The sequence below is a fragment of the Marmota flaviventris genome, chromosome 7, assembly GCF_047511675.1.
Source record: "Marmota flaviventris isolate mMarFla1 chromosome 7, mMarFla1.hap1, whole genome shotgun sequence".
Classification (NCBI taxonomy): Eukaryota; Metazoa; Chordata; class Mammalia; order Rodentia; family Sciuridae; genus Marmota; species Marmota flaviventris.
Window position 1 is genome coordinate 127371329 of NC_092504.1, and position 17461 is coordinate 127388789.

The 17461-nt window shown below is 42.7% G+C and overlaps 1 protein-coding gene across 1 annotated transcript in view; it reads left to right on the plus strand.

Annotated features, from left to right (window-relative positions):
* The first annotated feature begins 1618 nt into the window (after nucleotides 1-1618).
* Nucleotides 1619-17461, plus strand: part of Rnf150 (ring finger protein 150) — a 215053-nt gene continuing 199210 nt past the window's right edge. The window contains exon 1 of the mRNA XM_027926708.2: nucleotides 1619-2129. Within this exon, the coding sequence (XP_027782509.1) occupies nucleotides 1643-2129 (487 nt within the window). The 5' untranslated portion in view covers nucleotides 1619-1642. The remainder of the gene's footprint in view (nucleotides 2130-17461) is intronic.

Sequence of the window (17461 nt, forward strand, 5' to 3'; positions counted from 1 at the left end):
GACTTTTTGCTTTTTGATATGAATTGGGTCCTGGTTCTGTGAGTGATAGGGGGGAAATACCTGTGATTGAGAACCACCACACAAATATTTTTCAACACTTTATATTTTCGGTTTCTTAAACCAAGGAAACCATAGGTGAGAAAGGATAACAACCAAGCACTTAATTGGTAAGTAATTATTCTGTGCCACAGTTTTAAGATTACTCTAGGGAAACCGTATTCTCTGCTGAGTAGTTGTGATCTACATGCTCAACTGGAGAGCACTTGCTAAACAGTAACCCAAACAAATCTCCCTTGCCTATTGATGTTGTGAGTGCTCTGATGCCAGTCATGACAACCAAAATAAATACAGAGAGAAATGGCTCATCCAGTCTCTTTTCCTCCAGAGTTAGACAATGTCCATTTTATAAGGGGGGAAAATGTCACGTGTTTGTTTCCAGATGGGAGAAAAGAAGCCTGCCTATTCCTATACCCACCCTAACAGAGTGGTCCCTAGACCAGCAGCATTAGATCATCTGGGAACTCCTTAGAAATGTGTGTTCTGGGGCCCAACCAAGGCCTACTACACCAGAAACTTCACAAGGCCCATTAGTCTGTTTTAAAACTAAAGTTTAATAGACAATGTTCTAGATATTTCAGGAGCAGTGTTAAAAGACCTTGAGACTAACAAGATTTAGACTTTGGTCCCGGGTCCGGTACTTAGGAAGCTCACCGTAGTTCTTCCAGCAAATGAAAAGGTTGTTTACAAGAGGCACATTTTGCTATATTTAAGGCACAGGAAGTTGTTTCTGTACTTATAGGTCAAGGGGTCGCTTCCCCTTTTGCCCCCACCTGGATTATGTCGCAAACTGACGGTGAATTTGAGACCCGGCAGGGGTCGCTGCTGTCCATGGAGAGAGACTGAGGGAGCGTGTCAAGTGAAGCCCAGAAGCTTTGACATCACACTAAGCTCCTCCTTGCACGCACACATTATACACACACACAAACATATACAGACACTCATACACACACACACACGGACCGCGTAACTCCTCTCTTCCCACTCTCTCCCATTCTCCCTGAGCCGACCCCTCCCGCTGCAAGCGTGTGTCCCGGCACAGCCATCAGCCAGGCCAGGAGCGCACGCAGCTGCCCCAGCGAACCGGCGCGCAGTGGGGGCGGCCGCCAGGGCTGCGGCCGGACCCGCTCACCCCGGCGCTCGGCTGCGGCTGCTGGGACACCCCGCCTGCGAACGGCCGCGCCCGCCCCCGCCGGAGCCGGAGCGGGCAGAGCTGCCACCCGGCACGCTCCTGGGCCCCCTGCCACCCCATGAGAGAAGAAGCCGGCCGAAGGAGCAGGACGCTTGGCAGCTGGACTCCTCCGCAAGCCGGAGCGCCCCCTCCTTTCTCACCCCCAGCGCGCCGGAGAAGCAAGATGCAACCGCCGCTCTTCGGCTAAGAGGCGAAGGGGCCGGCGCCACCCGCTCGCCCGGAATCTGGTCCCCGAGGCGGCTGCGCGTCCCAGCCGCGGCCCCACGGGCCCGGGAGTGAGCAGTAGCAGCAGCAGCTGGAGAAGCGGCCGGCCCGGGGTTGGCCCGGGCTGGGGAGGAGGGACGGGGCGGGAGGAGGGCGCGGGGGGCGGGGAGGGGGCCCCGGCGGATAAAGATGGCAATGTCTCTCATCCAAGCGTGCCGCAGTCTGGCTCTCTCAACATGGCTGCTTTCCTTTTGTTTCGTGCATCTGCTCTGCCTGGACTTCACCGTGGCCGAGAAGGAGGAATGGTATACCGCCTTCGTGAACATCACCTACGCCGAGCCCGCGCCGGACCCCGGGGCCGGGGCTGCGGGCGGCGGCGGCGGCGCCGAGCTGCACACGGAGAAGACAGAGTGCGGGCGCTACGGGGAGCACTCGCCCAAGCAGGACGCCCGCGGGGAGGTGGTCATGGCCAGCTCGGCCCACGATCGCCTGGCTTGCGACCCCAACACCAAGTTCGCCGCGCCGACCCACGGCAAGAACTGGATAGCCCTCATCCCCAAGGGCAACTGCACGTACAGGGATAAGATCCGGAACGCGTTCCTGCAGAACGCCTCCGCTGTGGTTATCTTCAACGCGGGCTCCAACACCAACGAGACCATCACCATGCCCCACGCAGGTGAGTTGCCCCGGCGGGTGCTGGGCGGGTGCGGGGGAGGGGAGACAGAGGACCGAGGCGCCGAGAAAGATCCAGCTTCTGCAGCCCAGCTCCTTTCTGGAAAGTCCGTGCTGCGCGGAAGACGCATCTCGGTTCCCCGGACCTATTAAGTTTTGCCCCGCGTCACTTTGGGGGCGGGGGATTACAAAGAGTAGAGGATGCACTATATTAGGCAAATATCAAAGAGCTTGACATAGCGCCGCTCGGACGCGGCTTTGTTGAGGTGGGCTAACTTTTCTGAGAAGACTTTGGAAGGCGGGCTTTGGAAGACAGGGTTCGGATATTGGTCTTGGTTAGTGGCCGGTTCTGCACCTGTTGGGAGCCGGTGTATCTGATAACTCGCTCTGCACTCGGGTGTGTGCATCAGGTGCTCCCCTGATGCATGTGTCTGTGTATCAGGAGGTGGGTAGAGTTACCTGCTAGCAGCTTGCCACTGCAAACTTGCTTCTTCTGCAAGTTAGGTTTCCGCTCTTCGTGGGAGATTAACAGTCCCCCCTCCCTCACTGGTTTTACGCACGTCATAAATAATATTGAAAGTAACTGAGCTCTGCCAGGCTGTCATCCTGAGAAACTGACAGGCACGCACATTGGTGAATAAAAACAATCCTCAGCAAGCCAAGAAGAGCATCGTGGCCATGAAGTTATAACTGCTTTTCCAGTGTTCCATTACCCGTTGCCTGATTGGAAATTTAAATATGTTCAAAATTTTCTTTCTGGCAAGAATAAGGCGATTTCAGGGTGGGGAAAAAAGTAAGCTTTTCTGGTGATCTTAAGTACCAGAACTAGAAATATACCCCAAAGTTCAACTTGATGACACTTGTTTCTGACATGTGCAATGCTTCCCTGATAGGAAAAAAAAAAAATTAAAAGCTCTATTTTTCAGGATTGTTAGCATAAGCCACTAGGTTTAGCAGAGGAGCCTCCTTGAGTGAAGGGTACTGCTTGTATCTGTGTGCCTGAGAAGTAGACCTCCTTCCTTAGAGGGGCTCCTGGCCTGAGGCTGTGGCATACAGTGGAAGGCAAGAGGGACAGAAGTGGCAGATGTGTTTTCTGACCAGAGTAGCCTAATCAAAAATATTTTCTTTTGGAGCCAGATTAAAAAAAGCAAAAAACACTGAAATGGAACACCAAACTTTGGCTACATTCATGGAGGTGTTCTCTTTGGGGACAAGTTTCCATTCCAAGAGCTCATGTCTCCTATTAGTGAAATATATCATGGATTTGCCTCTGGTAATCAACACCAGCTGTTGTAGTCAAGGAAATTTGTCAACCTTAACACAAGTAGGTGGGGAGGGGAAATGTTAGAGACTTAGGAAACACAGGCCAGAAAAAGCGCAGTGCTGTGTTAGTTACCAACAGGAGGGAGGCCAGTTACCTTAGAAAAGTTAGGATACAGTACTTTAGAAATATTCTTTATATTTCCTTGAGTTAAACAGTTTTCTAGGAGAAAAAAGATTATTCTCTGACCCTAATCAGAGGAGTGCTGCTTAAATTTGATGTCCAAAGATGTTAGGACTCTGGAAGAACACTTTAAGTCATGTAAAGTATCTTTAAATAAACATTTAGTTTAATGTAGAAGATCCAGAGGGTGGGAAGAAAGGTATGAAGGAAAGGTTTTCTTGGTTTCTTAAACTCCAAGAGAATTGTTAACTGACTTTACAGGATTCTTTAAATATGTCCTTGTGCATAAGCATGAAATTTTAAACTCAGCTTCTTTGAGCACAAAGTAAGGCATCATTTGTTCCTTTCTAAAAAGGTTTTCCAGGACTGGCAACACACTGGATCAATTAATGGATGGCCTGTTCTTAAAGAAAGCACTAAGCTGATTTTCCATACAAGTGAGACTTGATTAAGGCAAGGTGGGAGTAAAAGGTATACTAATAGTAAAGTTGTAGACCAAAAAAAAAAAAAAAAAAAAAGATAAAGGAGATTCTTTACTATCTAATAGTTTCCTGTTTCCAAAAATGTGTTAATGCTTTGAGAATAGCCACAAAGCTCCATCTTATCTTTTGACATTTTGCCACATTAGCCAGAGGTTGCACTGATTTCTACTAAAGTCTTAGTATAAGGAAATACGTGACAGGGTAGCATGGTAAACCCGTTGTTCACACTCATATTCCTCTGTCTGAATCTCAAAACAGCCAGCACTGGTCTGGCGGTCAATGCCTTATACTTGGTTCCAGAACTTAAAAGTCGTTACTTTTTCTAGTAACATTGGAGTCAGAGTTCTAAATTCATGTTAGGAAATTATACATTTTAGATGCCAATCAAATATTCTTATTTTGTGAATTTGGAATGCTATGTATCAGAGATCCTTATAGGGGTAGACTTTTTAATTCAGTCCTCAAAAAGTTAAAAAAAATTCAAAATCTGATGTTATATCTCCTCTTCTTTAGGTCCTTTATTTAATTTTATTTTTTTATTAGTTACACATGACAGTACAATGATCTTGACAATTCATACATTTGAATCAAATGGGGTATAAGTTCTCATTTTTTCTGATTGTACAGGTTGCAGAAACACATTGGTCATACAGTTTTATATATATATATATATATATATATATATACACACATACATATATATATATATATATATGTATATATGTATGTATATACATACATACATACATACATGGGCTGGGGATCTAGCTTAGTTGGTAGAGTGCTTGACTAGCATGCACAAGGCCCTGGGTTCAATTCCTGGCACCACCAAAAAAAAAAAAAAAAAGTGAAAGGAAGGAAGAAGTAAGTTAGTTCTAAAAAAGAAATAGGTCTTTTATTTTTTTTAACTTAGTAGCTTTTGGTGAAAAAAGGATTTGGAGTTATGCAGACCATCTTTGAATATCTAGGCATTCTGTGTGATAGGACACTAACACAACCAGTATCTTGAAATTCAATTAAAAAGACTTTTTTTTTCCTTTTTTCTTTTATAAGCCCTTCCTTTTTGATTTTTTTTCTTTTCCCAAATAAATGATTTTGAGTTTCTGCCACTTCTGCAATTGTGCTTTCTCATTCACAAAAATGCAGAGTCTCCTAGGATAGACTAGTCTGTTTTACTTTATAAGAAGTTACTTTGCCCAGTATAACAGCTTTATTGAGATGTGATTTACATACTAAACAGGTCACTTACTTAAAACATACAACTCAATGTATTTTAGTATAGTGATGGAGTTACACAATATCATGTTAATTCCGTAAAGAAACCCTTAATAGCTGTGGGCTGTTACTCCCATTCTTCCCCAACTCCAGCGCTAGGAAAACACTGATCTGCTTTCCATCTTTCTATTTACCTCGTCTGTTCATTTTATGTGAATGGAATCAGGTCTGTGGACTGCTGTGCCTGACTTCTTTCTTACAGCAGTGTTTCCAGTGTCCAACAAGGCTGTAGCATGTGTCCTGTCATGACTTCATTCCTTTGTGCTGACAAATAGTACTCTATACTATGGATGCTCCGTACTTACCTGTTCATCAATTGATGGATATTTAGGTGGTTTCTTTTGTTGTTGTTGGTTTGTTTAACTAATGCTACTGTGAATATTTATGCATAAATTTTCGTGTGCCTCTTCTCTGGGGTATATTCTGAGTAAACTTTTTGGGTCATATGGTAGTTTATGGTTTAGCCTTTTAAGGAAACACCAGACTCTTTTCTGAAGAGACCGAGCCTTTTTTCCATTCCTACTAGCAGTGCATGAGGGTTCCAGTTTCTCCACATCCTCATAGGATTTGTTATTACCCATCTTTTTCATTTTGTCCATTTAAGTGGATGTGAAATTGTACCTTCATTGTGGTTTTAATTTGAATTTCCCTGATGACTAATAGGTACTTTAAAAATATACTCTCTCTCTCTCTCTCTCTCTTTTTTTCTTTATACTGGGGATTGAGTCCAGGGGTGCTTAACCACTGAACCACATCCCCAGCCCTTTTATTTAGAGACAAATTCTTGCTCAGTTGCTGAGGCTGGCTTTGAACTTGCAATCCTCCTTCCTCAGCTTCCCAAGTCGCTGGAAGAATGTACTCAATTCATGTTCTCCTTCTCATTTTGCTTCCTTTCCTCTTTTTATCAGCCAGTCTTTGTTCATTTCTGGATTTTCAAGTCATATACTTTTTGTCCTTCCGAAGAGAGAGTGATGAATAGAGAAAACTGCCTCTCCCTGATGTGGGAGCAGTGGCCCAAAAACTTATATGCCCCCTATCAAGAATTGTGAGGGGCCACATCTGTAGTAGAAGAGTAACCTGGGGGCTAGAGCAAAAAGGGGCTCTGGAATGCAGCCCTCCCCCCATGGTGAGAGCCCTGGAAGTGAACATGGAGGTGCTGGTGAAGAGTGGGAGCTGGTCTGATGCCTGCCTGCAAACCTTTTTTCCATATGCTCTGAGGGAAGTGATAGCAGAAATTTCTAGAAACCATTTACAGGAGCCATTAACCAGGAGAGCAGCCTCTGAGCGACCCACTTGGGTTTGTGTCCTGACTCTGCTACTCTCTTTGTATATCTTTGAGTAAGTTTTCCACTTCTTAGGGCTTGAGTTTCCTCATTTGTGACACAAAGATAGTAGCATCTACCTCAGTTGCTTGTTCTGTGAATTAAATGGGTTAACACACACTGGGCTCATACCTTAGCTGACACATAGCAGCCAACATTAACCCTCCTGAGCCCTGAACTCAGTGACACACAGTGACATTCAGGTACCCTAGGCTGGACCATAATACCCCTAGGACGCACTGAGACCCTGGAAGCCTTGGGAACATTCTCTTTATTTACGTTTTCATGCTTTAGAGGTCCAGACAGTCAGGCCCATTTTGGTTTGTGGCCTCAGTGACTTGAGAGATGCATTCCAGCTCTCTCTAAAGATTGGTGGGCATCTTCTAACCTCCTTTGCATGCGTGCTAACTCTTGGCCTGAACTGCAGTGTTGTCACAGCATAGACATGCGTGATCCACAAGGTAAATGTGTGTGGCATTGCTCTCGAGTTGCCAGGTCCTGTAAGTGGTGATTTTTCTCTTTTTCATTTTTTAAAAGAGTGTGCTTGCTAGCTTTCTTTCTGCTATTTACAAGTACATATTTAAGAGGGAGTTAAGCCTCTAGCTGTCTGGGAAGAACTTTTGAGAGGCTGAGTTTCTAATATCAACTTGGGGATGAGCAGAGAGAGCAGGTGGCTACAGAAATGATTTAGAGACAAGCTTGTCCTTGGAAAGCGGGAGCTCAGGATGGAGTTGATCCATGTGTTCTAGATTTCTCCAAGGGTGGAAGGGAACTAATTGACTGACAAAGGCTCTTTTCCTGTGCTGGTGGGTACCAATGGTTTAATTCCCATCCTGCCCAGGGGCCAGGGGTTTGGGACCCCAGCTTTATGGAGTCATACTGGGATCAGTGAGGAGAAGATGTCATTAAAAACAGGCCTGCTTCTGCAAAGTGTTTAAAAGTGAAAGAGATTACTTTGGCTAAGCATTCTTTAGCATTCAGATTGAAACTGACCCAGAACATTGTAGAGTTGCTGATCCCAGGATTCCCAGACAGGGTTCCAGTGGATGATGTCTGAAGGGCCTCCCCAAGCCTGAAAATATAGTATTCTCTATCATTTTGGGTATTTAAGAAAAATATTTCAAACCTGCAATCCCAGCTACTCAGGAGGCTGAGAAAGGAGGATTGCAAGTGTGAGATTAACTTGGACAATTTTGTAAGACCCAGACTCAAAATAAATTTGTAGCCAGGCATGGTGGCACATACTTGTATTCCCAGCGGCCCAGGAACCTGAGGCAGGAGGATTGCTAATTCAAAGTAAGCCTCAGCAAATTAGTGAGGTCCTAAGCAAATTAACGAGCCCCCGATCTCAAAATAAAAAATAAAAAATGGGCCGGGGATGTGGCTCATTGGTTAAGTGCCTTGGGTTCAATCCCTGGGACCAAATAAATAAATAAATAAATTTGTAAAAAGGGGCTGCAGATGTAGCTCCACAGTAGAGCACTTGCCTAGTATGCTCAAGGCCCTGGGTTCAATCCCCAGTATTGAAAATGAACACACACACACACACACACACACACACACACACACGTATATTTATTTATTTATATACCAGGAGTCTTAGTTCCCACTTCATTTTTCTCCTCTGATGCAATACAGAAACTATATCATTAATGCTTTAGTCTCAATCATCCCAACCCAATCTCTCTCTCTCCACTTATTATATATCTATATGTGTATTTATTTATTTTTCACTAAACCATGACTCTTCACCTCGCTCTCTACTTATGGGCAGCTATCCAGTAGCCAGGAATTCCAGCCTCTGTTATTAAAAGCCACAATTCATTGTGTTAAATAACACTCTTGGCAGTGTAATTAATATGGCCTAGGCATTTCACGACACCGAATGGCTTGTTTACATATTTTTGGTCATAGAAATAAGTATCTGGGGGGATTTGGAAAGAATTCTACCTTCTCTTTCCTAATCTTTAGCATAGTAAGAACTTGATCTTTATCTCTCCTTGTGTTTTTTCTTCTTAAAAATCCCCTGGATTCTCAAAAAAAAGGAAGTGATTTTATGATCATGAAATCTGGGAAGTTCTAGAAAGAACCTGGAGCTTTTTATTTATAGCCCCTTCTTATAGTTTTCAGAAAGGAGTGATTATGCTTTGGATGTAAAGTTCATTTGTTTAGAAACCTATGTCTGCTTTTTGAAATGAAGGAACTTGATCATCACTGTTGTCTTTCTGAACATGAAACTTGGTTTTCCAAAGAATTTCGTATTTTGACAGCTCTTAAGTTGAGTTTATCCCTAGAAGAGACACTTTATCTGGTGTATACTCTAAATAGGATCTCATGTATTGCCGAGTGACTGAAGTGATGCTGGCAATCTGTGCATTTGATCATGTAAATTGAGAGATGCTAAATTTGAATTAGAATGAAGTTCACATTCAATTCAGAGTATCTCTGCTCTTGAGGGTTTTGTTGGTAATATAATACCCCCCCACCCCGAAACGAGATGGTGTTGTGCTGGGCAGTGTTGCTCTAAGTCACAGCTATGATAGGTATAATATAACATTTACTCTTAAACTTTGAGTGATTAATCACTTGGTGGTTTAATTTGTGGCAGGATAAATGTGCTTTGTCTTTGAAAGCCTAAATGTTAATGATCATGATTATATCTAGCTCTTACTTTTTCTGTAATAAAGCAGGAAAATTACATTTATCTCACTGTTTCAAATTTGTGGTTATAAACTGATTCCTATAAGTAACCTTTGCCTTTTTGCTTTGCCTGTTCCATCACACATGGTGGTATTTAAAGACACTTTTCCACTGGAAGCAAGCATCATTTGTCAGAAAATTAAAACTTACATGTTGGATATTTTCATATTCAATGTGTGAATGTATATTTCATAGTAAAAGATTTTTATAAAAAAATTTTTTTTAGATGTTAATGAACCTTTATTTTATTCATTTATTTATATGTGGTGCTGAGAATCAAATGCAATGCCTCATACATGCTAGGCAAGTGCTCTACCACTGAGCCACAACCCCAGCCCCATAGTAACAGATTTTTTAAAAAAGATCTTAGAAATAACTTGGTACTAAATGTATGGCTCATTCACATCTTATCCAGGCAGAAATAGTAGGTGAGAAGGCTGTAAGAAAATGCTTTGTATCCTAACCAGTAGAGCCTGACATCTCTCCACCATGAACTACTTTTGTCTTCACAGTCCACGTATGCACTAGTGGCGAGGTGAAGACTCTAGGAGTTTTTGTAGGTATTGTCAGTGGGCACGTGCAAATGCCTTTTCTCCCCTGTTATGGTTTGGACACAAGTTGTCCCTTAATGGCTTAATGCTGGAATATTCAGAGGTGAGATAATTGGATTGTGAGAGCCCTCCCCTACTTAGTCCATTTCAGTCTGAAGGCACTCACTGGGTGGTTCAGTGCATGCAGGTGGGGCATGGCTGGAGGAGGTGGGTTCACCATCCCTGGGGCCCCTTTCCCTGGCTGCCACAGCTGAGCAGCTTTCCTCTGACCCACCCTTCTCCCCTGAGTGCTGCTTCACCTTGGGCCCAGAGTAATGGATTCAGCCCACCTTCAACTGAGCCTCTGGAACCATGAGCCAAAATAAACTTTCCCTCTTCTATGTTGTTCTTGTTGGGTATTTTGGTCACAGTAATGAACAGCTGACTCACACATTCCCCTTAACTTTTTCTTTTTTCTGGACCTCACGTTCTTCAGAAGCTATTCATCTGGCTATTCTGTAGCTGTGAGCTGACTAAATCTACATCAGAAATGTAACTCCAGATGGCCCAAAGAATAGTGGAAGAGAAAAGATGTTTTCCCTTCATTTATCAGGAAAATGCCTGGAATGTTCTTCCTCCTGGACATTCACAGGGCTGGCTGCCCCTTCAACTCTCTCCCTCATGTGACCCCATCACTGGGGCTTGGCCACTCTGTTGAAATCAGCAGCAACATCCCCTTCCCCTCATCCACGCACACTCTACCCCTCTCCCTGCTCAGTTTTACTTACCATTAACATGGTGATTTTATCTCGTCCTGCCAGAACATAAGCTCCACAAGATCAGGGTTTTTAGGCATTTTTGTTCATGGTTAACTTCCCCATTCCTAGAAGAGTTCAGTAAATATCGTTAAATTATCTGGAGACCCAGAAAGATGAACTGTGTTAATATTTGTTCCTCTCTATTTCATTACAAGTATAGTTCCATGATGTCAAGCATTTTTTCCTTAGTTTTTGGCTCATATAAATGAAGTCAGAAAGATTTTTTATTTGAGTTCTCTTTCCAAATATGCATCTATTTTGTAGAATGAGGCATAAAGCAGGTGCCTGATTTAGTCCTTGGTCTAAAGAAAAGACATTCTGTAACCAGTTGAAGAACATTGGGTTTTAAAACATTGGTAATCAGATAGCATTCTGTGTGTGCGTCTGTTGTCCCAAAGCTTTTAAAAATACATAAACATATACATTGATTTTTATTTTGAATGAAAGACGTGTCAAATAGAAAATTTTAAAAATGTAGACCACTTAAAAGGTAGTAGAAAATAATAAAAACTCGGCATAACCAGGAATAGGAGTATAGTAGAGTGCGTGATGCAGCCCTGGGTTCAATCTCTAGCACACACACACACATACAAAAAATAGCATAACTACTCCCTTATTCTATTTACTTATATACTTCATTATATTGTATTGACTTTTACCAGATTGGGAATGTATTGCATACAAGTTTTGTAGCATTTTAAAATGTAATGGTCCATTTTGAAATTTCCTTATTGCTTCCATGAAATTTCAGTGCTGTTTCCTCTTTTCTCTTATACAAACAGTGCTTCAGTAAACATCCTGATGGAGCTAAACATGGGTGGGTACCCATGATTACCTTCTTAGGTCAAGTTCCAGAACATGGGATTAGTCAAAGGCTATTTGTGTGCAGCTATAGAGAAGGGTGTTTGTTTGTTTCGCTTTTTTTTTTTTTTAATAGCCTGTTAGTGAAGTCTTTGGATGAACGTTCACAGACTGACCTGGTGCTCCTTTGGAGAAGAGTATCTTGTCAGTTACTAGTGGTAGCAACTGTCCTGCTGCCGCTTGGTCCTGTCTCAGCTTCCCAGCATCATTTTGCCACAAGCTAGACCAGTTTGGCAGCTAAGCCAAGACATACAAGGTGAGGACTTAGAGGTGAAGAGGCCCCAGTGATAGAACCGTCAGCACCTTGACTGGTGAAAGCCTGTTCTTCCCTTACACACTTGTGCCTGGGGTATGTTGAATGCAGATTGAAGCAGCAGTTGGGAAACTCATTTCAGCTGTTGTTTTAGGCAGCTTTTTCTCTACTGTGACTAAAAGACCAGACGAGAACAATTTTAGGAGAGGAAAGGTTTATTTGAGAGTTCACAGTTTCAGAAGTCTCAGTTCATAGACAGCTGGCTCCATTCCTTGGGGCTCAAGCTGAGGCAGAACTTCATGGTGAAAGAGTGTGGCAGAGGGAAGTGGCTCACATGGTGATCAGAAGCAGAGAGAGACAAAGAGAGAGGGGGAGAGAGAGAGAGAGAGAGAGAGAGAGAGAGAGAGAGAGAGAGAGAGACACCACACACACACACACACTCACTCCACTGACTGGATACAAACTATATACCCCAAAGGCATGCACCCAATGACCCACTTCCTCCTTTGTTAATTATTTAGGGAATTGGAGTTTTTTTTTTTTCCTTTGAAAGAATCAAAGTCCTCCAGGGAGGAAATAAAAAAGAAATAATACTTCAAAAAACATTTCCTAAGGATTGTAATGCTAAAAGATCTCACGCACTATGGCATCGCTTTAACCATGGATGAGAGATCACTAATACCCGGATCCAGGGAACCAGCAAGAAGAAAACAAGTGGAAACAGCTAGGTATGGGAAAGGATGCGTATCGCCACAACATAGTCAAAAGGTACAAAAATGAATGCAAGATGACTTGACATCTTATTTAAATCAGGGGATATTTTATTTATATGATAAACTTCTTTTTTTGATTGTAGTCTTTCAGTCTTAAGTGGTCACCCTGAGTTATTTGTAACAAGTAGGAAGACCTTCTGTTTCACTCATTGTGGTTGTCATTACCCAGTTTGGGAGGCAGAATAGGTTATTGGTGAAGGATGGGCTCTGGGACATGACCATTCCGGATGTGGACAGGGTATGGCCTCTTTCCTAGGGACATGTTAGCTACACAGGGCTGGAAGTAGAAGTTTGAAGTCTTTTAGCTGGTGAAGATGAGTTTCCACTATTCTAGGAAGTGAAGAGCCACCAGGAACTATAAGTCTTGCTTGTAGTGAGGGTCCGGAAGCTCAGGAAGCAAGTGTTTAACTGAAGCCTTGAAGTCCTCACCTGTGAACTGAGCCTGGTGTTTTCCATCGGAGCTGTTGGAATTGTTACACTGTCTAATGCAGTAAAGGGGCAACTCTGAGCGTTTAATTAATATGGACCATGATCACTGTCCAAAGAAACATATTCCGAATCTGATCACATCCTACCATGGATATCACCATCAATGAGTCTGGGCTATCAAGATCTCTTGCCAGGACTGCTGCGGTGACCCTCCACTAATGTCAGTTCCATTCCTGCCTTTACCATGCCAGCAGACAGTGGACTTTTGAAAATAGACACCAAAGGCAGTCACTCCTTTGCTCAAATCTTCTAGAGACTTCTCATCCTATGTGGAACCAAGTCAGAGATCTTCCCTTGCACCCAGGGCCCTGCCTGATTTGGCTCCTGCCACCTGTCCAGCTTCTTTTCCTCTATCACTTCTTTACCGGTTCCTCCCCAGCTCCTCTTATCTTCTCGTTGGTCCTCAAACACTCCGAGCATGGTCCTACCTCAGGATCTTTGCAAAACCTTTTCCCCAGATTTTTAAAGGAAATTATTTAAAGATCTCTTCATGCTGCTGAAATATTTGAGAATGACTCCCAAACAAGAATGTCTAGCAGCCTCGTATCTGTTTCCCTCATATTTAAACAATTCATGAACTTTTAAATTTAGCTTGTTATTTTCTCACAGTATATCTGCTAGCAAAGTATAGTTTGGCAGCATTAGAGAATCCTGGGAGTTTATTGCTCAGGTGAGCAGGGACTGTACCCGTCACCAACCTCCGTTTTTGCAGGTTCTTCCCAGATCACTTCTTCATGTCCCCAACTTTGCCCAGTTTCAGTCTGCTCCTCATTCTCAATTTGCTCTTATTTTTCTTTTCATACCTTGGAATTAGATTTCATCCATTATATACTCCATTATGCTCTGTCTCTCCTATGAAAATATAAACTCCATGCAGGTAAAGGTAAAATTATCTTGTCAGCATCTGTTTTCCTAGGGCCTGGCAAGGAAAGGCATGCAGTAAGTAGCTACTGAAAATATGAACGACTGACAAACTGTGTGCTGTCCATAATTCTCAGGGCACTGCTCACTTACGGGATGAAATGACGACTTATGACTTTATATTATATGTGTTTTATTTGCCTCATAGGGAGGCAAAATTTAATTTGCATTATTGGAAACTTGGTTTCATGACCTGTGCATAGCAGAGCTGTTCTTACTGGGACTATGCTAAGGAACTTGTGTACTCTCTAATTTGGATTTAACTTCTGATATCTCTTGTTCCACCCTTTCCATCTGCTGACAGTAGACAACTAGGGAAGGATGGTGCCTTAGACCCTTTATCTTTTGGCTTCCTTTTGGGTGGTGGGAGGCCTGGGCCAGGAAGCTGGTCCTTATTTCCAAGGGTGTCCTATTTCATGTGGTATTTTTGAAAAGACCCGGAAGCCTGCTTCTTAGTGCCTGCAAGCAATGCTTCTCTGTTCCAAGGAGCTTTGCTCTGGAGGTCTTCAAGGGGATTATTTTATAGATAATGGAATACAAATGTCTTTCAGCCGTTATCAAACACAGAAGGAAATGTGAAAAAAGTAGTTGGGCAGTACCTTGTGGTTGAGCTTCCTGCCATTTGGGCATCTGGTAAACCTGATGCTTCAAGAGGCCATGATTGCCCCCAGAAGAAGCTCTGGGGTGGATGGTAAACACTGCCTGTATGTGGTGTGTATGCTAATCTGTCATTGTATATAAACACTGCTTCATTCCAGAAGAATTTAAAGGCAATGGGACAGGAAGAAGGATGTCAGGATTCTTTCAGATGAAGGAAACAGCAAATGACAAATGACCAGCAAGATATGTCAGTTGTGACCTTTTGGACAATGAGAGAACTATGAGAGAAAGCTCAAGTTTTCTGCTTAAATCAGAGTAAGAAAAGTGGCAATAGTGAAAGCAATTTTTTGGGGGAGGGGGTGTTAAAGTTATTGAAGTTCTAGAATGACTTTAATCTGTGTATTTGCATTTCTCTGTGTTTAGCTCAATAAAACTATATACACAGATGGCTGGAAGCATTTAAGGAATATCCTTGTCATTTAATAGTTCATTTCTGTAGATGATACCATATATGGTATCCTTACTTCGATCTTCCCTTTTATAAATACACGTATTATGTGAAACTCTTCTGTCTTACTGGATTTGATTCTCCTCCTGTCACTCCTGCTAGACTGCCAGCTTCCTGGATGGAGATGTTTTGTGCACCCAGCCCCTGTACACAAATAACTAGCATGGGTTTCTTGAATGAGTCCCCATCTGTGGTGATATTAGTTAATTGTTCTAATTAATTGCAACCTGTATTGATGTCCTTCACCTGGTGGGAGTCACCTGGCTTTCACACCAAGTGCTGAGAGGAAGTCATCAACATCTGTGAGGCTCCGCTGGCAACAGGAGGCCCACGGAGGAGAGGCAGATGTCTCCCAGGGCTCTGCTCAGAGAAGGCACCACGTGAGGCTGATCCCAATCCAGGTTTTACAGATTAAAAAGCCACCAGTCTTTTTCATCTTCTTGACCTTGGTGATTCCCTTGCAGACCTCTCTACCCAATTAAAACTCTGTCCTTTTAAATCAGAAAGCCATCCTTTTAGTAGAACTAAATGACTTTTATAATTTGGCTTCCTACCTTCTGAGTCAGCTAATCAACTTTCTTCTATTGAGACGCTATATTAAGTAGTAGTTTATTACTCATAAAAAGCCTTTTGTGTTTAAGTTTATTAACTTAGTCATAGTGTGAAAAATGCGTTATATTATAAGTAAGAGAAAAAAGGCCGTTTTCTTTAGTGAAGCTAGTTAGGATTCATTTTGACCACAGCACAACCGTGAGCCGGCTCCACATTTTTATATTTAGTCTTAAGGAAGTTGGCACATAATTACTACAAGTACAGTTTGTGAATTCCAGAATGAGTGGTATTTTGGTATTAAAATGAAATTTGTGAGTGGGTTAAGGTATTGGAACAGTGCATACCGTCATTGTTAGGTTAAAGCAAGCCCAGTTCATTGACTCATGCAAATATATTTGGCTGATTTCCCTGTTTAAAATTTATCACACTTATCTACTAGAACAACTTAAGAAAACAGAAAAAACACACAGCTCACACTTTGAACCTTGATGGATGGTAACTGAAATGGGGCATCACTTTGCAAAAGGAATGATAGCCCAGAAATAAGCTATCACCTTGCCTGGGTGGTTTGGTGACCACCAGAAATGTGTTGTCAGGCAGAAAAGTGATTGGGGGGCTCAGTATCACTGAGCATTCATTGTATTGACTTGTGCTTCTGGGTAAGTATCAGTCCCAAATTTCATCCATCTTTTCCAAAACATAGGGATTTTGGTGCAGAGGACATGTATCCTTCTGAAGATAGAACCATCTATGTAGAATTTGATGTTGCTTAAAATGAGAAGAACCCATGATACTGGGAACCTAGGATCATCTAAAAGTTGTGTTCAGTTGCCAAGGTTACAGAGCAGCAGGGATCAAATGCAGGTGGGTGTGGACATAGTCCTCTGCATGTCCCAAAGACTGTTATCTAAGAAACCCTCTGAGTTTTAAATTCATGCCATGCCTTGGCACTGATGAACTGAGGGCCATGTAGCAGCCCTGGCACTAGGGACCGGAACCTGGGTAGCTCTGACAAAGGCTTGATGTGAGATGGCCAGATGCTTCTGCAGGAGCCTCTCTGTCAGCAGCCTCTCCTTGGGGGACAGATGGGCCATTCTAACAGCCATGGAGCTCTGCTTCTCACACACTCTACCTTGCCTTCCCTTGGGAGACCTCACCGCTGAAGAAAGCTCTCTCAATTTTTTTTTTTTTAATAAGCCAAGGTATCCTTTCTACAAATCACAGCTTCTGGTTCTGGGCTTGTGTATTAATTTCACACCTTACTCAGAGGAACTGGGCGAATCTTGTTGGACTGAATGCACATTAGCAAGAGGTGATGCTTATTTTGGATGCATGGCTGGGCACTGCACCAGGTATTTCCATAATGCTCATCTCACAAACTTGCCCAAAGTCGCATGGATAAAAGCAAAACTGGGATTGGAATCCAGAGCCATGTAAATTTCAACTGTATTATTAGGTGTGTAGAGGTTTTAAAAGTTTAATTACTACTAATTTGTATGTTTCAGTATATTTTTTAAGGGCAAAAACCTCCTTAAATTTAATAAGCTAAGTGGAAATATTGTTTCCCATAAAAATTAGGTAACTTAATAATTTGCAGATATTAGATTTATTGTATATTTGCATGCGTTTTTTTTTTTTTTTTTTTTTTTTTGTTGTTGTTTTGTTTTGTTTTGTTTTGTATAGGGGATTGAACTTGGGGTGTTTAACACTGAGCAACATCCCCGGCCCTTTTATATTTTTTTATTTTGAGACAGGGTCTTGCTGAGTTGCTTAGGGCCTTGCTAAGTTGTGGAGGCTGGCTTTGAACG